This window comes from Harpegnathos saltator, unplaced genomic scaffold, assembly GCF_003227715.2.
Source record: "Harpegnathos saltator strain DR-91 unplaced genomic scaffold, Hsal_v8.6 scaffold224, whole genome shotgun sequence".
In the NCBI taxonomy this organism is placed as follows: Eukaryota; Metazoa; Arthropoda; class Insecta; order Hymenoptera; family Formicidae; genus Harpegnathos; species Harpegnathos saltator.
The window spans coordinates 1218455-1242278 of NW_020230011.1; the positions used below are offsets into that span (position 1 = coordinate 1218455).

Below are 23824 nucleotides of genomic sequence, written 5' to 3' on the forward strand. Positions count from 1 at the left end.
ACGCGCACACGGAGCTCGGCGCTCTGTGACATTTCACTGAGCGGGCCGATTCATTACCGGCTGAAAAGAATTTCCAATCGGAATGCGCGCTCGACGATTTCAAAGAGACTGGTGAACGCGCTCTTGACGGCGAGGTACGTGCGAATACTTTCTCGCTTCGAAGGGACAAGAAGAAACAGTTTGCGGGACGGGTTTTGCTTTATTCCTTTCTTCTCTCTCTCTCTCTCTCTCTCTCTCTCTCTCTCTCTCTCGTTTTTTAAGAACAAAGTTTTTTTAAAAACAAATTGCGAGTATAATTCGCATGCATCCTGAGGAAAGGAGAAAGAAATTGCGTAGACGAGATAGATTTTTTAATATTCAACTCCTGAATGTGCATAAACGTGAATAGCGAGGTGAAACTGCCCCTTTACACGACGGAATTCCTACATCTCGCATTGCATCGTTAATTATGTTAATCACTACGCACGCTTTCATCCCGCTGCTCCGTTCTCGCATAATCCTGCGACGAAGTCGTCTATCTGTTTCGTGAGTCGGCAAAAACATGACACCAATTTTCGCATTATTCCATATGTAATTAGAGGGAGTATTTAATTATTTTACCCTCTCAGAGAGAGCATTCAACGCAACATCTCATTCTGCGTATATAAAATCAACTTGTTACTTACGTTTATTATTCCGCGCACAATTCGTAATTTGCGATGAATATTTTTAACAAAATCCGATAGGTGTACCTACCTCCGTGGTATTAATTAAAAGTTTTTTAATAAGTAAAAAATATATTTTGTTCTAAATCGGCATCGTGTCTCTAAATATATGCATATATGTATATATATATATATATATATATATATATATATGTATATGTGTGTGTGTACAATTATTATTTTTACCTATTAGCGATGTTATTTTCGATGCAACGTTATTTCACCGTAATTGCAAAACGTTTTCTCAACTAAAAATTTTTAATCAACTCTTAAAAACAAATCGCGCCTTACGAATGCACACTGCAGTCATAATTGTCGTCTCATTGCTCATTGTCTGTCTTCATCGTTTGCAGAATTGATAAATGTTTGATTCTCCAAAGATAGACAGGGACAAGGATCTCTCGTAATCGTATTTGCATACTAAATCGGTTTCCATTGTAAACTCGCGACTCTGACAATGATAAGAATTCGTAGCGCGAGTAGACGCTTTCACTCATGTTCTCTATCGCGGAAATGTATCTGTGTGCAGCCACGTGCGCTAATTCGCGCCACGAGAGGAGAAGTGTCGTCGTTTCCCCATTCCGGCCGTTATTCTCGGTCGACCAGTTGTCAGAGGCCAGCTGGGTCTAGCGCGAAATTATGAAAAGAAGACGTGATTCCAAACAACAGATGTCTCTCTAAGGTCAACGTGTTTCTTCGGAATATTATAAAAAAGTTTTTGCCAACAGGCCGAGAGAGGGAGGAGGGGGGGGGAGGAACACGTACGAGTCATCATGCTGAGGTTCATTTACATTTCGCGCCAGACTCGGCTGGTTTCTGGCAACAGCTGCTGGAAAATGACGACCGGAGTGGAGGAACAAAGCTTCTCCTCTCGTGGCGCGAATTAATGCACGCGTGTATACATACTTGTGGACTGATGTAACATAATTGTGCGTACTTTTCATCGACGGCTGCACGCGCCGCTGCTGATTGATCGCAGGATTACAGGTATAAGCAGCAAAATTAAAAAAAAAAAAAAAAAAAGAAAAACGCGCTGGAAGGAAGTGGGTCGGCCAATCGAGGTAAATATTTGTAACGCACTCGAGATTTGCCGAGTGTCCTCGAAAACGGCGGCGGTGTTCTCTTCGTCATGGGAACACACATGTTCCAACAGTTTGTAAAGTTTGCAGTGTCGCAATCAGTAGACACTGGCACACGGGAGGGGAAGGTGGTTAGCAAATAAATCTCATCTTTTTTTCTTCGTTGTTCGCGCGAGAAAGCAGTGCGCGGCGACACAAAGCAGTCCGGCGACGACGGAGAGGGTAGACAGAGAGAGAGAGAGAGAGAGGTGCCGCGGAGTGCGGCAGGGAGGAAACGGAATCAATTTGAGAAAACGTTCTTTCAAAGTCGCGAATCCGAGCTCGAGTACGTGTGTCGGATAAAAAGGGAGGCAATCAGCCAGTCGGCACTTTTCTTACAGCGGATAGCAAAGAGCTCGTCGGTCTCTTCGACGCTAGACTTGAGTGACCTGGGTTATCGTGTGATTGGTCCCGGTTATCCCGTTGTTCTCCATCGGCTGATGCGGCACCGGCATCCACCTGCCGATCAGTCGCCACAGTCGGCTACAAAACAGCTGGTTGAACGTTGTCCGGAATTGCCGACTCATGGCGCAGTACAGGATGAAATTGATGGCCGAGTTTATGAGCGTCAAGATGTCTATCACGTCGCCTGTTGGAGAAGGGAGGTAAAAGAGGATTAGTACGATTAACTTAAAGTTTCCGAATTATAAGCGCGCGCGTATTATATGTCCGAGCGTCTCTTGTCGTCGCCATGTCGCGAGACTCCGAGAGACACTCGAGTGAGATTTTTAAACTGTCGTGCTTAGCGTGGGGACAGCTTTTGCTTTCCGATCGAGAGAGCGCGGAATCGCTGCGCGTAAACACTTTCGAGATATTTCGTCCTCCCGCCCGAGAGCCCATAGCGATAAATTTCAAAAGGGACGAGGGTGCGCGACTTTATCCGGAGGCGACAAATAAAGTTTCCTTCCGCAATTTCCGCGCGCAAGAAGCCTCTTCTCTCCCTCCCCCCCCCCCCTACTTCTCGTTTCTTCTTCCGAGGGCGCGCGTCTTTATCCTCTACTGTGTGTGTGTGTGTGTGTGTGCGTTTCTTTTCGGTGGTACTCCATTGTTCATCCTACCTCTTCTGCTCGGTCTTATTTGCATACAATATTAAAGAATATTAAAGATATCGCAGTCCGCTTTATTCCTCCGAGTTTTCGCCCAACTCGTCCGGTCTTAGCGTCTTTAGGAAAAGTTAGAGACAGGCGGTTGATTTCGACGAGGCAGTTGATTTCGGTCGGCGAATAAACGACATACGACGAAATAAGAGAAATACACTTTCGCGCGCGCTCCTTCTCCTCCTCTTCATGCGGACGTGACGTACGGAATGTCATAAATAAAGGGACGTATATTTGTAACGCTTGATACGCGTGAGCCATGCAACGTGGCGGGATAACACATTCCACGTCCCCGGCACATTTCCGAGATTGAACGGAAGTTTTCACGTGCCGTCCCGAATTCTTCCGACGAGCTCGGTGAAACGCGCAGATTTTTTTTCATTACACACAGTACACACGGTACACACAGCCTTCATTAAACTATGATACCCTTATGATGGATCTCTCCCGCGTGCGACAGTTGAATATTTCGCGATATTTCGCGCAGTATTCTGTGCGCTACACTGTGCGATACTTGGAGAGCGCTTTTTAACAGTGGCTTCATCGCGCCTATATACGTATTATACTTCATGCGCCACGCGAATTTTAATGGCTCGTAATCCTCACATTATAATAATACGCGACCACATTTTATCGCGAATGTCACAACACGAATATCCGATGCGGTGGTTAAATTTTGATTATATTCGAGCCGACAAAGCCGACAGAGGCTCTCGTTGCTTGGTCGTTTAAATACGATTTGATTTTCGCATTACCCGCGCCTACCCCGCGCGCATAATCTGTTACTCTGCGCAGCATCGGCGGTTTTGTAGCTCGCGGTGCTTTAACTACCCTCGTACTCGTGCATGGCATGATCGTGTATCTCTCTGGTTACTATTAAAAGACAAATAATATAGATTGTGTGTTTGAAGAAAAATTTTTCTCGTGCCATACTTTTCTCTTTCTCTCTCTCTCTCTCACTCTCTCTCTCACTCTCTCTCTCTCTCTCTCTCTCTTTCTCTCTCTCTCTCTTTCTCTCTCTCTCTCTCTCTTTCTCTCTCTCTCTCTCTCTCTCTCTCTCTCTCTCACTCTCGTTCGAGCGTCGTCCTCGGCCGCGAGCGGCGCGCTGCGTTTCTGTCGACGCGTACTGCTACGCGCTCGTGTAAGTGAATCAGCATCGCCTGTCGTCGAGTCAATAGAAACTGATGCAGATTTGATCCAATTTTCTTAACGACGCTGAAGTCGCTTTTGCGTATAATGCTATTTTACCTTTTCGTTCCGTGGCCGTATCCAACGGCCGTTACGCGACGTTCCCCTGGGTAAAAGGGGATCGACCGTTTGTCTCGGCGAGCGAAAAACTCTCTTTGGAGATCGACGGAGGCTGCAATCGACCTTGCACTATGTGCGCGGGGAACGTGTGCGACTATCACTCTCTCTCTCTCTCTCTCTCTCTCTCTCTCTCTCTCTCTCTCTCTTTCTCTATCTTTTTTTCTCTTTGTCTTCCTTGTGATCTTTCGATTTCAGAGTTTTACACAGATTATTATTACACAGGCGTAATCGCGTATAATCCGCGTCGTGCAATTTGAACGTGCGTGCGCGCGCGCGGCGTTGCGAGCCGTGGATAATTCCAGGCAAATTGTATGTCGTTCGCCCGGATGCGCGAACGACATACAGTTTCACGCGACGTTTAGCGCCAAGTTTTGCGTGATTGTCGAGAAATAACAGGAAGCCTTTCGCGATAGAGTACTTGGAAGGATCGGGAGGGGTGAATGTCAAAGTGTGTTGGACCCGGTGTGCGCGAGCTTTCGTGCTAATTTCCATTCGTGTCGAATATATATATATATATATATATATATATATATTCACGGTGCAACGTTACGTGTCGTGCAAAAGTAGGGGGAAGGGCGTTATCATAAGGACTGTAAGTTTACAGTTGCACATAAACATGGACAGACATAAATTTGTCCGGGATCATATTTGCGGGTTGCTGCTGCATTAGAATGGTTATGAGGGGGTTCACCGATGAGGGGACCGCGATATATCGGACAGCTATAGCAATTTTAGAGTTGCAATTATAATTAGAACTCGTAACACAGAGCTGCTTGTAACAGAGCCTGTATTACGTCTGATTTCAGGATTACTTGTTACCACGCCGCAATCTCGCAGTGTTTGAAAAGGTGCTATTCTACCATTAAGCACACAACTCAACGTTACGTTGGTGTTTACATTGTAAAAAGCTTCTGTTATTGCAGTATAACGAGGTAACCGCTGCCGCCGCCGCCGCCGCCGCCACCGAGAGAGAGAGAGAGAGAGAGAGAGAGAGAGAGATTTAATAATGACACAAATAAGCTAGCCATCGATCAGAGAAATCATTAATCAGCGACGATCTCGTGTTTCATGCACATATACAATTAGACGATTCCGTGAGCTTTTAATGAGATTGCGCGGTACTTTGGAGAAAATCACGGAGCTCCGTAGCGCGTTCTCATCGTCGTCGAGTTCCGACGTTTTTGCAACATCAAACGATTGTTCTTATACGCGCAGAGAGAAAGGGAACGGAAACGGGCTGTTCTTCCCTTCAATGGGATTCGCAAAATGCTCGGTAAGCGCGTTTCAAGTGATCCTCAATTAGCGCCGGTGCAAGTCGTAAGAACAGAGACCGGAGTAGAGAGCGCAGATGAGGCGCCGCCTGTGCGCAACCTTTATCATTAAGTATATTAGTTTATATAATCATTCCCTGCGATCACAGGGAAAATGTTTTGCTCAGGATCTCAGAGTCAGTCCGGTCAATCGGACTGGAAAGATACATCGCACCTTTCTTCGCTCGCACGCACACGTTCCCGCACCGTTCGTAAAGCTCAATTCGGTGTCTCGATAGCTCGATGCGAGACGTCGAGCGTGCAGAGCGTCCAACGTGTCTCGTTATAGCCGAGGGTTCGCGTTGTAGCCGTTTTTTCAAATGTTTCCGCGCGAACGAGCGCGCGCGCGCGCACATTGTGATTTGCTCGAATCTACCGTTTGCTTACCAACGTAACTTTACAATTCGCCGTTACAATTTACGAAGTGTACAAAGATCGTCGACCAGTTGAAGGCCAGTGGCCCCGACCGTAGTCTTTCCTTCTTGATGGGATCGTAAAAGAGACAGTCCATTCGTTCAAACTTTCGCGCGATGATCTTTAACGCGCGATATTACTAGAGACGCTTCGGCAAACCGAAATAATCCAATTAGGGAGCTCCTCAAATTATCGGGTCTTGCAAAATATTATACGATTCGCGTGGATCAATTGGAAGATATTTTTCGTCTGGGGTCTCTCTCAAAGAGACGGAGATGTTTCTCAGCTGTTATTAAGTCCCAGGGGAGGGGCGAGAGAACAATACCCGCCATTCAAAATATTTCATTAAAGTTTGACGATGAACGAGGCTAATGAGACAATAATGCGGTCGGTAGTTTGCGCAAAATATATTATGCGACGAACCTCACATAATAACTGTTAGGCCTTCAGCTATTTTCTATCAAAAGTATAAAAGTGGTACAATTATTAGCAGCCGGCATGATAATAGGGACGACATATATATTCTCCCTATATCGGCACGAATTTCCGAATATCTAAAATCAAACAACGAGACTTGTAAAACAGAATTCCCAGGGGGTCAGGCGTCTAGAGAGAAATGAATTAGACGTTCAACGAGAGACGTTTAACGTCACTTCGCGTATTTCATTGCGCGATTGCGCGATCGTGAACGCGTATCGCGTGTTACACAGCGTATCCATTATTTTTCGACGTTACGCACTTGCCTCCCGACGAAAGATCAAGTATCGAGCGAGTTAGCGAGCTATCAAGGGGATAGATTGAATTGTTCCATGTACCGTGCAGGCCAAGTATACATCAGCCAAGTAGAAATATGTATGAACAGAGAAGCGTGCACGTACATTTTCAAGCGCGATGGATGTCTGAAGGAAAGCACACACATCTGCATCGCGCTGCCGACTTTTACAGCGTGTAATTTTTACTCGCAATTTCGTTAGCTGTTTATCGTTGGTTAGCGGAGCAGGAGGCCGCAGCGCAGGAAGATACGAGCCGAGTTATTATTATTATTATTATTATTATTATTATTATTATTATTATTATTATTATTATTATTATTCATGAGCCATGGCTCTTCTTCGTGTCCATCCCTCATGCGCTACATCGTACTCATTATTCCCACTAGCGTGCGCGAGCTATAACGCGCGACGTGATATCGCGTTTATGTCAGTCGCGGAGTTGTCGCGGAATCAGTAGACTTCTTTCTCTTCGCTCTCACATCACAGTATACAACAGTGCCCACTATTGCGCACACTACACGTGTCAAAATAAAGACGTGACGCTCTTTAGCACGCTCATTACTTTAGATTAGAGAGATAATTATTAGAGAATTATAATTATTAGGAATAACTTACTTAATAATTTAAATTATCCTACTACTAGAAATGAACAGAATCGGTTAAGAAGAAAAACGCTACCTCGTTTGTCAGCCTCGTCACCTCGTCGTAATTAAATATCGAGACGCCATTAGTTCTCTTATCTTTCAGTTCGCGTTCTCGTCGCGTCGCCGTCGTTACGTTACGCGAAGGTCTCGCATTCATCCTCCGTCCCATTGTTTCGAGATGAGGCTATTATTTAAGCTTACTGATCGAGCGCAATTTTAACGACGATTGCGTAAGGAAACCGATGATATCCGACGCCTACGACCGTCGTAGGCGAAGCCGTTTTTATTTTTATTTGTCGTAGGCGGCGTTTGTTGCTTCTAAATTACGAGCTTTGTTGACAAGCGCAAAGTGCAGTTCGCGGGGAGTTTAAGAACCATGCCGCACCGCCACCGCTACGGTGCGCGAAATGAGAACTGCCCGTTAATGTCGCGTTAATAGGCTCGAAAGTACCATTCAATACGAAGTGCCGTGCATAATATGCATAATACGCGCTCTGCCGAGTCGCGAGAGTGCGAGAAAGTTAATAGCGTCGATACCACAAATGCCTCACAAATGGTGTGAATTATGCCGATGAGTTGTTATTGCGCTCGCTCTCTCTCTCTCTCTCTCTCTCTCTCTCTCTCTCTCTCTCTCTCTCTCTCTCTCTCTCTCTCTCTCTCTCTCTCTCTCTCGTTCTCATCATATACGTTCACACAGCACGGCTGAAATTTATTGGATGACTTCTCGGAGATGCCGCACGTGGCGCACGTGGGAGTTCATCCGCGGAGTTTCCGCGTTTCTCTTCTTATTGCTTTCTCATTTTTATTTTCCATTTATCGGTGTAGTTGTTGGGGGCAGGTCGAGGCAGAGTAAGGTTGCGCGGGTTGCAGCGTTTTATATTTGGAATTTTCATTCTCATTCGCTCGCTCGCGCGCATCGCATCGCATCGCATCGCATCGCATCGCATCACATCGCATCGCATCGCATCGCTCGAGCGCCGTCGCGTTCGCGCTCCATTTTGCCCGGCAAGTGGCTTATTTATGCAGCGTCTTTTTCTTTTCGCGTGTATGTACTCTCTGGCGTTTTGTCAGAATAATCCTGTGAAATGTGTATGAGAATGTTAAGGCGTTAAGGCATTTCACCCGCTGAGTTTTCGGCAGTAAGACAATTGTATGCAAATAATCGCCGTGTGTTCTTTTTTCTTTTTCCGCAAAGAAAAGCCGACGCGCCTATGTGTACACATGTCACTTCTGCTGAGATGTTTGCGCGATACGTTGCGCGTCGTTGAAAGCGATACATGTGAGATGTGAAATTTCCGATCTTTTCTCGCGCCTAACGTTTCTCGCGTATCGCGCATCGAAATTCGACGGATCGACTCCGCGAATTCGCTATTGCGAAAATCGTGTAAAATATATATTCTACTTGCGCTAATGAACCGGCGAATGGCATATATATATATATTTCCGTTCACTGAGATCGCGAACTCGGCATGTCCGAGCAAACCAGCGTGGAATTAGTTTCAGCAAACTTGGACAGTTTCAGCAAACTGTAGACACAAAAGTTTAATTAGTCTTATGCAAAAATGACTACGCGCAATTTTCGACGTTATGAGAAAATGATTAGTCGCATAGACGGATCGCATGGTCAATCCAATTATTACCATTCTGTTTTCTTTTTCCGATACACATTCCTATATTCCGACTGTATTGTGTATTGCGTAGCGGAAATGGAAAACTCTCTCCTTCACGTTTCAGTTCAGTACGAATGATTTCTTCAAACAACCACCTTCCACCTTCAACCTTCTTCACGTTGAAAATTTCTAATTATCTCTCCGCGATCGACGGTCATTGGAGATGACGTTGTAAAAACGAATCGCAGAAAGGATCGATGGCAAGTCCGGCAAGTTTGACATTTAATTAACGTGCTTGCGTCGTAAAGTGCTTCGCGTAACATTTCGAAATTTTCGTATCGACTTATCCGGTCAAAATAAAAATTTGTATCTCGCACAAAGAATCTCTCATTTAAATTAAAAGGACGGTGGGTTATACATACGTCCACTGTACGGCGCATGTAATGTATCGACGCGTTGAATACGCGATGCTCGGTGGCCTGTGCTTTAGCAACGTTAGCTACAGAGACTACATTTATATATACGGCCGCAACATTCGCGAGAGTACACGTGTTAATCAGAACATACCAATACGGAGATAGAATACAAATGTAACCTCTCGGTTACTCGACAGTTGCGTATCAAAAGCGTGGACGCGCAGATGAATCCGCGTAGAAATTGCCTGTCATTCGCAGGATTCGCAGAAATTTGGCAGGCACGACAGTTTTCGGACACGTTTGGCGATTTTTTTCAACAGTGAGATATTTGGAAATTTTCGCGAGACTACGTTTCACAAAGTCCGAATGTGCGTATCGTACGTATCTCTTTGAATTCTCTGAAGTCTCATAAGGCTAATAACATTTTTTATTCAGTAGGCGATCGCGGTCACGTGCAAAAGGAACGATAAATTTCCCGTCAAGCGTCTGTCAGACGAAATTAACGAAGATTTATTATGTTTCCGTCATCACATTCGGACGTAATTCACTCTCCATCGCCAACCTCCAATGTGTGTTTTACCAACAGTTTTTTTACCAAATACGGATGAAATTCATGACTGAAGGATATTCATAAATCGCGCGCATAAAAGCTTTAAGTCGCGGTAAAGCATCAGCCTTTTTCGTATATTATCTTATCTGTATAGCTATTTTTACAAAAGTGCGAGCGTGTTACCTGGATAACTGGATTGTCAAGACCAAAGAGACAACAACTTGTAACCCTTGATATAACCCGAAAAATGGGTCACCGCCGTAATTTCCTTCAGGATGCATGCTTTTTATGAAAAAAAAAAAAAAAGCATGTCGTTTCTTGAAATAATTTACCGGATTTTATTTGATACGACGTGACAGTGTGAATCACAGCGATAGGATCTGGATTTTCTTTGCGGATTTTCAGTCCGTCAAATAACTTTGAGATGTTCGCGAATCGTCGACATCTGGTAATAAACGCTGTTCCCTTTTATCGACCTTCTATTTTCTAACAATCTAAAGCTTTATTACGAGCTATTTAAATAATACCGTAGAAGACGTTTATTGCATACAGCGGCCTACGCATGATGAATTTGGCAGTTTCCTCTTATTTTTTTTTCCTCACGACGTCGCAATTTATCGTCGAACATAAAAGTTTTGCTTTCGCCGCGTTACGTGTAAGCGAAATGAGGGCAAATTTGAAGATTCCATGTTCCCTGACTTTCTTTCCCTCCTGCCGGGTTTTCCGATGAAAAATTTCCCACAGACAGCCGCGTACTTTTCAGCTTCACTCGATGCTTTTAAATATTTCGTGCATCTTTAGATATTTCGCCTTCGATTAACGAAGGGGAAAACGTCGATGATTTATCATTCCGCGCGCTTCTTCACGAAACGTTATCGCACCGATTATTATCCGCGACGCAAAGATCACATTTAATAAAAATTTCCTTTCAAATATTATACACATACATACATGTATATGTTCATACGCTCGTATATATAAAAAAAAAAAAATATATATATATATACTCGTACATATATGGAGCATGGTATACCACATATACATATATATAAGTTACCAAGTTTTCCTTAAATATTTCAAAAATATTAGGCATATAAGAAGAATATTTCGAACAAGAGTTACTCACACAAATTAATCAGTAGAAAAAATAATGTAATAAAAAATTGAAGTGTCCATTTAAGAAAATTAAGGTAATCAGTAAATATCTCGAAAGCAGCGCCAAAATCTATAAACAAAGTGACATCGCTGTCTTGTGCTTCCTTCAAACCAAACGACTTTTTTTCAAAACATTTTCTTTCTTAAATGCTTTCCTAAAGATACGTTGAATTAAGCTAAACTTTAAAATGGGGCACTCTCCCTTATATATCGGACTGTGTCGTTTTTTGCGCAATGAGCAGTCTTCTCCCCCTTCTCCTCTTTCTCTTTCTCTCTTTGCTGGTGATAAGAACTTTTACGATTCAAGTTTTATACGTTTTACTATACAAACGTTGAGCGTTCTTTTTTTCTTTTTTTACAGCTCGCGTATTAACTCGAAATGTTTAGCGACCGCTAGCTAGCACAGACAAATCCGCGAACCGAGTGAGTGCCCAAGAGATCGGAAAAATTCGAGATTCTCGTCACCGTAATCGTAGCTTGAAATCAGATCGCCTCTCTATTTTCGAATCATAAACACGCGCTTATTTACGCGTCGGCGTAATTTTTTTCACCGAGCCCTGTTTTAATATACCGTTGTAACAAGGGTGGTTAGACCCCCTTTCATCATCGTATATTTTTAATAGGAGTGGATTGGTCCATAGTAGAGACTAATGACCGTTCACGTGAACTATTACGTCGTTATACGCGTTATAATCATTATCACTGGTATCGTCATTAATGACAAGCACAGAATGACGCAAGAGACTTACGCAAGTAACGTACTGAAGATTAGATTGAACGGACATTTCTCTACATTATAATCCTGTAATTCTGTAAATCTTTTTAAATTGATTTCTTTTCTTTAAATCGTGCGATTTAATAGGCGTTTATCTATATTTATCTGCACGTGTAAGTCCATTCCGATGTCTCGATAAAATCGGCGACACACACACATTCACAAGTTTTCTCGACTTCTAAGGAAAATTTTTAATTTTAACGAGGTTTTTGTTCGAGAGCTCTTTTCTCTCGCGGATCTCGCGTATCACGCGAAGATATTGAAACGAGGAGGAGATAACGTTTCCTTTATAACGATTTAACTCGGCGATTTATTTCCACGGTACTACCTCATGAAATTTACCTCTGGTGGGCCTTCGCTCTTTTAGCTGAGCGATTAAATTTTTGTTAACACGGTCATTAATTATAGAAAAGCCGTATAATGTGCGATGCAATCGCGCACTTGCTGCCTTTGCGAGAAATTATCGCCGTGGAATTAAAAGAAGAAAAAAGAAAGAGAGAGAGAGAGAGAGAGAGAGAGAGAGAGAGAGAGAGAGAGAGAGAGAGAGAGAGAAAGAAAAAAAGAAAGAAGTGAAAAACATAATCAGATATAGAAATATTTAATTGGCATGTGATATTCACGTGCGGAGATACGTGGCGATAAAAGCGCCGTATAATCCGTTGATTGAAACAAATGAAGAGGAAGGCTAACAAAACATTCGTCCGAAAAATACAAATACAATTATAAAGAATTCACGAGTATTTATTATAAAAGTATGAAATATTTCCGGCGATGGCGTGTTGCAGCTGAATAAACGTATTCGACTAGAAATACATCGATATCGAAAACTCGGAACCCGGAACCCGGAACAGGCAAGTACGTGAAATGCATTGACAAAAAAAATTCCGGATGAAACCGGAAGAATCATTTCAGCCGGAACTGGGGTTGCGCGAGTGCGCGCGCGCGCGATACCGTTGCGCGTCTCCGTCATCTCGAAATTCAGGCGTTCAGTCACGACGAGATTTCGATGATCTCGTCAAGTGAATTCGCGCGAAGCGGTTACGCGCGAGTATGTTCGCGCGGTTGAGCAGTGACGCGCATGTTCTCTCAACTTACCCAGCATGACGTAGCACGTGTTGAAGAAACTCGTGCCCAGAATAACGCTGAACAATCCCAGGATGCCCTGTGGAAATTCCGTGATGAGGAACAATGCGAGCACCGCTAACAGCATCTTCGTGGTCCTGTCGGTCTGCTTCTCCTTATCGGCACCTTTCCGCCTCTTCTTGCCCGACGGCTTCTCGCAGCCGTCCTTGCCGTTACTCATCTTGATGTCGGTGTTCTTCGCGGTGAGCTTTCTCCTCCGCCTCTTCGCCTCCACCAGCACCCTTATCAGCTTGAAGCTCAACACGGTGAGCGCCAAGCAGGGTATCAGTTTGATCACGACGCTGTAGATCCAAAAGTTCATCTTCTTCAACGCAGCGTGCATCCTCGCGGTTTCCGTAAGCTTGACAAAGTACAACGTGGTGTTGGTAGCGCCGTCGAGTGAAGCGGTGCCGTTGAGCTTGGTCAGGTTCACGTTCATGCCCTCCTCGTCCAACAGCTCCACCTGCGGTCTCACCTCGGTGGTGACGTAGAGCGGTACACACAGTATCGGACAGAAGACATAAGCGCCGACGATCGTGAGCACGGTGCGGGTGTTGCTGCACCACTCGCGGTTCTTCTGCGGATACGCGACCGCGATGTACCGCCAGATCGCCAGCGTCACTGTCAGGCAGATCGAGATCGTGTGACAGACCTGGCCGAAGTTGGAGTGGAACAGCACGAAAACGCCCCAGCCGTAGGTGAAAGTGTCCCTGCGGGAGCGCTGGTACAGATACATGTGGATCGCGTACGGTATGTACTCGATCATCACGAGGAGGTCGGCCACCGCGAGGCCGGTGAGGATCATGTTGGTGGGCGAGTGCATTTCGCGACGGGTCAACACGGCGATGTTGAGGACGTTGGCGATCGAGCCGAATACGCATACCTGCAGACTCGCCCAGCCGTGCACCTGGGCGTAGCTGCTGTGGAAGGACTCGAGTTTCGGGCCGCACGTGTAGCCCGTACTCTCCAACGGTGTCGACCGCGTGAGATTGTCGTGCGGCTCGTGGCTGAGGCTGGAATTCATCTTTGCGGATGTGCGGACAAATCTTTCTTGATCGTCGACGGGTAGTCGGGCCGTCGTCGAGTAGTGCCGGTCAACCGGCGAAAAACCTTCCGTCCTCGCTATCGTTTACGTAGCGACGACGGTGTGCCGTGCTCGTGCTCGTCCTCGTTGCAGTCGGCTCTTGTATTAAAGAACAGTAATCTACACTAATTACTTTGTCACAACATGGAGTTACATCGATGACAGTCATGCTACGACGCTATCGACGGCGCGGTGGTGCCAGTGCTGATGATTTCTCAAGCAACGACACATCCGCTAGCCGTCTGACCAAATCTATGACTACAAACACATTATCACATTGTCAAATTATCGACGATACTCGTTTGAGATTTTCTTCAATAATTTTCTTCAATTTTCAATATCTTCAGCTTGGCGCCGTCATCATTATTTCGGATGTGTGTGTGTGTGTGTGTGTGTGTGGAGAAACGAACTTTCAAGGAAGATTTATATAAACAGGAGCATTTGACACACTTTTCACGCACGCACGCACGCACGCACGCACGCACGCACGCACACACACATACACACACACACACACACTGCGAGCGGGAAAATGTTATCGCCGTCGTCTCTTCGACAAGGCGGATCGCGACAACGTGATTATTCGCGTATATATCGTATACCGTTTATCGTTTCGCGTGGCGTCTTTGTTAAAATATATGTATATAGATCATCACACCGTCGATCCGCTTTACAGTCTCGGTTGACTACTCACGGCCGGAAGGGAAAAGTTGTCGTTCGCCGGTCCAACGCCAAGCAGACGTGATAACTCTTCTGGATTCTTTGAACTGGAAATTACGCGATAACTTTGAGACGATTTGCTCTCGTTCTGTGGAGAGAGAGAGGGAGAGAGAGAGAGAGAGAGAGAGGGGGGGGGAAGAAAGGGAGACAGGTACAGTTACCGTGCGTTTGAGGTATCTTTATCGATCTAATTTGCGAGCGATTGTAGTCGAGTGTGTCTTCGATGAAAATTTTACGTTTTTAACAGAGATCGTGAAATTTGCGCTGAAATATATTTATCGCATTTATCGTATTGTTCAAGTCACGATCTGTCGTTTCCAAAGCGCGACGCACGTGACGGATGAATGTGTACTCGCGGCTCAAGATTTACAGTGTAAATTACGGACAGCTCGTACTTCGGCATTTGGCACGTACAGCAAACTGACGTCGCACGAAAGAAAAGTCGAGATTTTCCATTTCTCTCTGCCGCACGAGTTTCGCGTTTTTATCTGTCCCGCAACCGCGACGACCTCTCCTGTGTACCTTTCAACAATTGGTCCAAGATTAGGAAGACACTATGTTGTATTATATCGCGATAGATATCGCGATGAATGCATTGAATGCAATCAGCCCGTCTTTCTCAAAGCGGCACGCTCAGCACGTGCGCGATTTCGCACAAAGTCGCGGAATCGCGATTGTTCGCGCGCGAATCGTGTGACCGTGCCGGTAACACACGTGTCACACGTAGTAGGAGAGAGACCTTCCGGCTGCTAATCGTGAACGCCGCCGCACCCTGCCATGCACAACGACGGATTCGCGAATATCACTTGGAAGCACCTTTCTACACAGCGTTACGAGCGTTCGAGCACGAATCGAGCATTACCGTCAATCCGCCACCGGGAGGTACACAAACATCCGCTTGCGATTTTCCACTTCTGTCGCTACCGTCACCGGGGTCGAGTTGTCGTCCCCTCCAACTGATCACTCAACCTGAGTTCTCTCTCTCTCTCTCTCTCTCTCTCTCTCTCTCTCTCTCTCTCTCTCTCTTGATTACCGCTGGCCGAAATTACATTCCAGCGTGATGGATCGCTAATTCGCGATCGGTTAATTCGCACGTGCTCATCTCCTTTTAGGATGCCTCGATTGTCCCGGACCGTTTCTACGGTTGCACCGATCTCTCTCGTGATTTCCCCCCATCGCTTACGGGCACAGCACGATTGTTTCTCGTGACGTTGCGGTGGCGGCGATGGTGGTGAGATGGTGATGATGATGATGATGATGATGATGATGGTGATGATGAAGATGATGATGACGATGCTGATAATGATGATGGTGATGGTGATGGTGGTGGTGGTGGTGGTAATGGTGGTGGTGACGCGAATGCGGTGCACGTCGCGTAATCTCGCAGAAACGTCAGCGTAGTTGGCGTCCGGACTCCGGACGCCGAATGAAGTGAAAAGGCGTCGCGACGCCTCGTATGCTGGAATGGGATAGCTCTTGCGCCTGCGTTGATCCAGTTCTCTATTCTAGTCTCCTTTTATGTCTCTCTCTCTCTCTCTCTCTCTCTCTCTCATTTTGCTTCTTCTCTCCTCTCCCTTCCTCCCTTCCACCATCCCCGACTCTTCTCTGCTTCACTCAACCCCCTCCCTTTGCTCCTGTTTTGTTGCCAACACTGTCCTTTCTTGTTTATCAAAACGATTCTTCGCGTCTGCATGGAAGAGAACAGAGTCCGGGTTATCCATGTAGCGGATCTAAAAACCTCCTTGGATGTTTTGATCTAAATATCTTCTTGGATGTCGCTTGGATTATACGGCAGATTATATGGAAGAAGTTACAAACGGTGCAAGGGAACAGGCTTAAAGTCTCAAGTCTCGCGTAAAAGTTTTGACTTTGCGCACTGAGACACACGAATCGGACCGCCCTCGTAAATAAGCGTTATTACGATATTGCATGATTTCCCTTCCCGTCCGCTGAACAATTGGAAAAGTGAATGAAGGGAATTACGTCGCATATCGTAAGTCAAATCGCATCGCGTATCCGTGCGCACACAGGTCCGCGATAAAACAAACCTTATTCTTATCCCTTGCTCTTCGACGAGGGATCCTTTGCCATTCGCCGCGTATCTTTGTATATTCTCATGCGCATTCACCATGCTCGTTATGCCAAGAGGCGAGCTTCTTGTAGAAAAAGGAAGAAACAAGAAGAAGACATTTGTATGCATATACAGAGTGTTAGAAAAAAGGGTTCAGAACTTTAAGAGCAAGTATCACAATACGGAGGAAAGATTTTTTTAAATGAACACAAAAATTAAAGCGAATAGAAGCGATTGAGTCACTTGCTTTAATTAAAATAAATAATTGTTCATAACTCCGACAATATTAATTTTTTGACCCATGTTTATTAGGACATTTTTCCTCCATTTTATTTATGAGTACTATCTGCTCCTCTAAAGTCCTGAAATGAAATCTGTTTTTCAACATTTTGTGTAACGCTCGAGCGTCTGAACGTCTGAGCCTTTTAAAGGTTGCCTCGATTTTATCGTGCCGACGCGTTACATCTTGCGACGGAAAAGGAAGCAGTCTATAACTCGCACGGAACCCGCATCAACAATAGATGCGCCATTAAAATGTCGGCATACGTTACGGAGGCGTCGTCGGCGGAGGCTTACTTAGCTGCAAGACGACTTCGATTCTCTCTTCGTCGGAGGCGGGAAAAGCCACCGTCCCTGGTCGTTATCATTGTCGTCGTCGTCGTCGTCGTCGTCGTCGTCGTCGTCGTCGGCGGCTTGCTGTCGTCCTCGTAATGCAAGCAAGCTACTACCTTATCTTTATGTTTAGCGTACTCGCTCCTACTTTTACCCGCTCCTTCTTTATGCGAGTTTGACTCTTGATCTTCATTAAAGCGAGCTTCCTCTCGTTCGCCAATGTGTGTTTCGCTCTTTTTACATCCGCACGTCTGCCTTTCGTCTTTCAGATTTAGCTGCGTATTTACGCTGCTTCTCCTGGCAGGCGGCTTTGATGTAAGGATCCTATCGATCCCCGACGGAAGAGAATTTCGGCCGTTCTCTCGGGAATTCGGCGCTTCTTGTCGTGTTTACTTCGGATTAATGGAGAACGCGGCGTGTGCGGAATTTTCATACACATACGTATACCTCAATGTTTTTGACACGGCGCGGGCGCTACGTAATTAGTAGAGTTTGCGAGCGATCGGTTGGCTACGAGCCTAAAGTGTCCGGTTGATTGGTATCTTTGGTTAATTAATTACACGGGTAATTTAGTCGTGGTAGTTGGAACGTTTTTGAGGGTTTTGGGGATGATGAGCGAATATACTGCAGTTGTAGACACGGGAATATTCCGCTTCTCTCGTTATGCATTTACCGCTGAATGCGCACTTTTTGATCCGCGTCTCATATTGCAAACGCAATCCGCGGATTAAATAAATGAAACTGAAAATTAAATAACTTAAAATTGAATAGACCCCGTGTTTCGTGTTAAACGCGCGGACTAAGTGGATGAAGTCGACGATGCATACATACTCGAAAAAAAAAAAGAAGGAAACGAGAGTTTTAAAAGCCCGAGAACTGTGCGGTGTTTGCTTAAATGTTAATAGATATTTAAAAATTATGTATGTGAATCTGGAGAGTGAAATGAACATGAATTTGTTTCGAAACTTTTGTTTCTCAATTTAAAAATATCGGAGAAATAGGTTTTCCAGACCATCCTGCCCTCTCCAACCCCCTCCTCCTCACTCACTCTTCTTTCATCTCTCTCTCGGTGAGTCTTTTGCTATGTAAAAATAATCACGTAATTTCGTCGTTAAAAATTCTGGAAATAAATTTTCTCGTTTCACGGATACGGTGAATAGCTTTCCAGTGTTACCTGTATAATATGCATGAGGTCGCAGGAAAACGCAGGAGAACGAATGGGCGAAACGAAGTGGAAAGTACGCGAGCCCTGGTCACAAAACCGAAGAGGCACAAATGGATCGGGAATTTCAAGTTCCATGAAACCGATATAATTTCGACGCGAATAAATTTGCCCCGCGGTCGTTTCAATTAACGAAGAAGACAAATCTTGCCGCGGTCATATTTAAAACCAGACCAGATAAATCTTCCTATTTATCATTCTTTCGTCGTCGCGAAATGCAGGGCGTTGTGAAATATCGAACGGCTCTGACGCCAACACGCGTGACAGTAACAATCGCGGTCGCGCGCAGGACAATTCGTAACAGCATCCCGAGACATTAAATCTCGCCGTTAATCGTTATCGTCACACACAACGCCGCGCGTTCGTCGTCCCTCAGGAAACTTTTCCGAAGACGTCTCTCCGTATTTCTCGGCTTTTCGAATGTGCGAACGATGAGGACGCAGCGACATATAGCCACCACATATGTGAGGCGCGGTCGATCGAAAATATACTCTCTGAATTTCCGACAAGACCTCCCTCGTTTTATCGAAAATTTGGTCCGTATTGAAAGAAACATAATCTTATCGATTAATTCTATTCTTCTTTTTCCTCCCGCGCCTCCCTGCTCTTCCTCCTCCGCGATGGACATGACATAATTTTCTCCGGTCCTTGTGCTTCCACAGTCGAGAAAACATCTTTAAACGCGGAGGCACGCACGAAATCACAGCGACTGGAAGAAATTCCACGCCTCGATGGAGAGGGTGAGTTAGACGAGAAATAAAGAGAAAAGAAAACAGTTATCTCGCGCTAATTGCGCGACGAGTGTCCCTCGCCCCTCCTTTTCTCTCTTTCTCTCTCTCTCTCTCTCTCTCTCTCTCTCTCTCTCCCTCTGCCCTCTGCAAGATTTGTCTTCTTCGTTAATTGAAGCGACCGCGGGGCAAATTTATTCGCGTCGAAATTATATCGGTTTCATGGAACTTGAAATTCCCGATCCATTTGTGCCTCTTCGGTTTTGTGACCAGGGCTCGCGTACTTTCCACTTCGTTTCGCCCATTCGTTCTCCTGCGTTTTCCTGCGACCTCATGCATATTATACAGGTAACACTGGAAAGCTATTACAGCAGGTTACGCGCGCGGAGAGAGAGAGAGAGAGAGAGAGAGAGAGAGAGAGAGAGAGAGAGAGAGAGAGAGAGCGTGTTTTACATTAGGATGAGCGAGATCGTGCTTCTTCCTAATGGTATCGCATTAAAACTTCCCATGCTGGTTCACACTTGAGAGTGTACTTTCTTCTCGGTCGCGGGGATTCCTCCAGTCGGTTGGTTCAAGGAGTCTTCCTCTCCTCAGGGTGCACATTATTCCGAGTCACACGATATTACGTTCTGTTCTGTTTACGTGTCATGACACTCAACTCTTAACCGTCTTCCGGCGAAATATGACGTACTGAGCTGTACGTCGCCGGAAAGTTCTTTGGACGAGTTTGCGAAAGATGGCTGCTTGCGAAAGGCGAGTCTGGATCTTTTATTCCTCGGTAAAGCTGAGCTGAGGAACCTTACCTGAGGTGGTGGACTTTATTTGCAACAGTATTAATTTATATACTTTGTCAAACGTGAGCGTTGCTCACAAAGTTGCACGGGTGGGTGCTCTATGTTGACAATGTCCAGGGTTATTTCCAGGACAAATTCCAGCGCAGCAGTTCGGCCTTAATGTGGCGTACGAAAGCGAGATGCCGTCTCGAAGTGCCATCTGTCATATCTTGCAAACAGAGCACTTGATCTAATACCGTTTGCATTCAGTGATAATTATTTACATAGAATTAAATTGCACGGAGCCGGAAGGCAGCTGAATGGGAACTCGGCTGGCGCATGCAAGCAATTGCTCGTATTTGTGCAACACGTATAATTACACGTTAGAACATGCGATAATGTCGAGCTACATGTAGTTTGCCAAGGTTGGCAAAGAATATCTTTAAAATAAAAGAGAGAAAAAAAACAAACATCAGTTTCTTCTATTTAAAGCTGATTTTTTTGATGTTTTCAATATGTTTTAAACGAATGCGAGGAAGCGTGATTTCTAGTATTTTTCTTACTTATAATTAACGGTGTGATCAATTCGCTAGAAAATCATCTGCGGGATCAATATTTTTGGTGGTTTCGATTGGTGGTCATTATTAGAACCTCTAATTCCAACAGTTCAGTTTTAGACGAAGAGTTATAATATATTAAATATAAACTATGAAATATGAAATATATACTCGGAGTGTCCCAAAAGTTTCCATGACATGTAAAAAATATATGTACATGTTACGATCACTTTTTACAAATGCAGTATATGCAATATAATGTAGTATACATTTGTGTGCGATATCGTAATGTGCGAAAATATGAAGAAAATAAAATTCGTGAAAAAATCAAATTTTATATCGTTAATAACTTTACAGAAATTCGTGCGAAACGCTTGAAAAAAAGAACACGTTTAAAATTATTGGAAGCTTAAAACGTGTTTAAAACGTTTTGTTCCAAACAAAAAGTAAACAAAACGTGCCAATCCTATGGTAGTAACTTACACAGAGAAATGCTCATTCGAGGGGAGAGGAAAGTTTGTAAACAAAAAATTTGAAGTTGCATCTAACATTATTCTCTCGACTCTAGCGACTCGACAGAGCCTCTCATAATCTCATCGGATAATTACATATATATATATAGACAGTTCGTCGGCTCGTCTTCGTTCTGGTATTTTTCTCAGATGTGCTCCACAAAGTTCCATGGTTATACAATGTTTCGCCGTAACTTGGTATCTCGCGAAGCTCAGCTCAGTAAGACGTAAGCGGATCGAAAATATACGGCGGTCCCACCGCACGTACGAGACCTCCCGGCCGAAATATCCTATTTATAAAAGCATCTCTCCGCGCTTCTTCGATCGCGATCTCGATCTGAAAACGTCAAACAAAAGTATAAAGTTCAAGTATAAATGCTTAACTGTCTCGTTTTCCGATCGATGTCGATTCCGCTCCTCATACGGTTGTTGCGCGCCAGTGTTGTACGCGACGCTTGGCGATATTTTGAACGATATATTTCGCTGACGAATTTCAGTGATATCCGTTCGCAGATAAAGGATACTCCCTGCCGCGGAGTTAACAGTTGTTTGTCACGGGGTGGTCATGTGACAACGTCGAGGACGGATGAAAATTGTCGGTACCGCGCGTACCGAATCGTTTCCGGTGCCCTCCGGTCCGATCAAACCTTTCCTATTTTCCTGACGTAGCACGAATGATCGCTATATGTAGTCGCTATTTGCCCGGTCTGACACTGCGTGCTGTTTTGCTCGAGATGGAGAACGAGAAAAGGAGCCAAATTCGATACTCTGTCTTCGCGTCGACATCAAACGATCATAGGTCATAGGTCGCGCTCATAAATTGTACGAGGTACGAAATCATCAGCGAAATAAAGCGGAGATGCAAGTAAGTCGGGAACATTGCGTGTCTTCGGGATGAAATTAGAATTTGCCTCTCGCTTGCTCTCGCTGTCGCGAGATGCAAATGGCGTAATGGGACATTCACAAACTCCTACGTCCTACGTGAACGACGTCAATTTCTTGTCACTTAGCCAGTCACTCGTGCAGTCGGCGAGCAGCCATGAATCGTCGACGGGAGTGAGAGCTGTCTTTATCTTATCATTTTCGTCTCACTCGTTCCTTACCGACTAGAAATTTATTCCATGCTCTCGCGGTCGGGTTAACCTCACTCGGTCATCAAGTTCCGGACCCTAGTGAGTTATGTAACGCAGCATATTATATAGGCTATTAGGAGGAGCTTCACGAGGATTTATAGATTTTTATATTGAGTTATCATATCATTGAATCTTCGTCACGTTTTATTTCAGATTAAAGCTCCTGCCCAGTCAGAAGCGTGTGGTTACGGCATACGACGCCGTAACGTCGACCGCCGATGTCGAATCAACATTGAAAACTCAATGTCGAAATTCCGATTGTTTCGTCGTCGAAAGCGACTATACAGGGTGATTCAAAACAACCTTCCATTATTAAAAGTATAAAATCCTGATAAAATTCTAAAACAACTTTTCCTCTTGCAAAATTTTGGCAAAAGCTTAGATTTTAAATTATTAACAAAAATAGTAGACCTATTGCGGGTCGGGTACGGGAGATAGACAGGTGCGGCGCAACTCACCGTCAGACGTGGGCGCTAACGCGGAGCAATCCCCGCAGCAATCAGCTGATCACACTACACATGTTATACACTAGCTACGTTCCAATATTCATTGCCAGCATAAAAATTTACGCTCTGTATATTAGTGAACCAATGTGTGTGTGTGTGTGTGTGTGTGTGTGTGTGTGTAATCTATGGCTGCTTTTAGATTTTTAACGAAATATTATAATGATTAATCTCCAAACAGCAAGCTAGAGATAGATTTAAAACAAGTCCAAAGAAATCCAATGTCACGTTAATTTTATGATTGCTATTTATTGATTACCAACGGAAAAGGATAATTAACTGCAAACGGTCCTAGTTAATATCCTGATAATGAATAAGCGCTATATTAGGTACAACGAATAAGAATTTTGATCAAAAGATCCGATCAACTAAATCTTATTGTATAATACACTAGGTTGGTACATCAACTCCTCATATGGACCCAATCATCACAAGATTTTCCTTTACTCAATTGTCATCAGAATATTATAAGATCTAACCTCTGATTGGGCTTACCTTCCGCTCACTCTATCAGGTCCTTGTACATAATAGGTGATCAGGTATACCTGATCAAAATTTCCAGATGGGTTACAAAGACGTAAAAATGGCAAATATTAGACCTCCTTTGTCCTCCTTAGTCCCTTCCTGGCAATCTCTTGTTGTATTTGACCACGGGGCGAGATTTTGGACGGAATTCGTGCGGGACGAAATACGTATCGCTATACTCAGGTCTATCCTATTATTGCGGCTCTTGCCGCGACCGGCACACTTTCGCAGCCATTCATGCGAATCTACTTCTTGCCACTCTTCCACAGATATCTGCCGTCGTATACTTTTCTCTCCTCGTTTCTTTATTTCTCGATCGGCTTCCAACCAAATACTAACAAATAATACGGTGAAAGTGAGCTGTCACCGATTGTTTCCCGCAAACATG

The 23824-nt window shown here is 44.6% G+C and overlaps 1 protein-coding gene across 4 annotated transcripts; it reads right to left on the reverse strand.

Moving 5' to 3' along the window:
* Window positions 1-1711: 1711 nt before the first annotated feature.
* Window positions 1712-16243, reverse strand: LOC105188905 (sex peptide receptor). Of its 4 annotated transcripts, none has more exons than XM_011150608.2 (4): window positions 15850-16243; window positions 14775-14847; window positions 12970-14179; window positions 1712-2411 (listed from the first exon to the last, which is right to left on the reverse strand). In XM_011150608.2, exons 3-4 carry the CDS (start codon window positions 14018-14020, stop codon window positions 2197-2199), a joined length of 1266 nt encoding a protein of 421 aa, XP_011148910.1. In that variant the 5' UTR covers window positions 14021-14179; window positions 14775-14847; window positions 15850-16243; the 3' UTR covers window positions 1712-2196. The 4 variants fall into 4 exon arrangements, with proteins under 4 accessions (XP_011148910.1, XP_011148909.1, XP_011148911.1 ...); XM_011150607.2 differs by having other exon boundaries at window positions 15834-16243; XM_011150609.2 differs by having other exon boundaries at window positions 12970-14200; window positions 15834-16243.
* Window positions 16244-23824: the final 7581 nt, after the last annotated feature.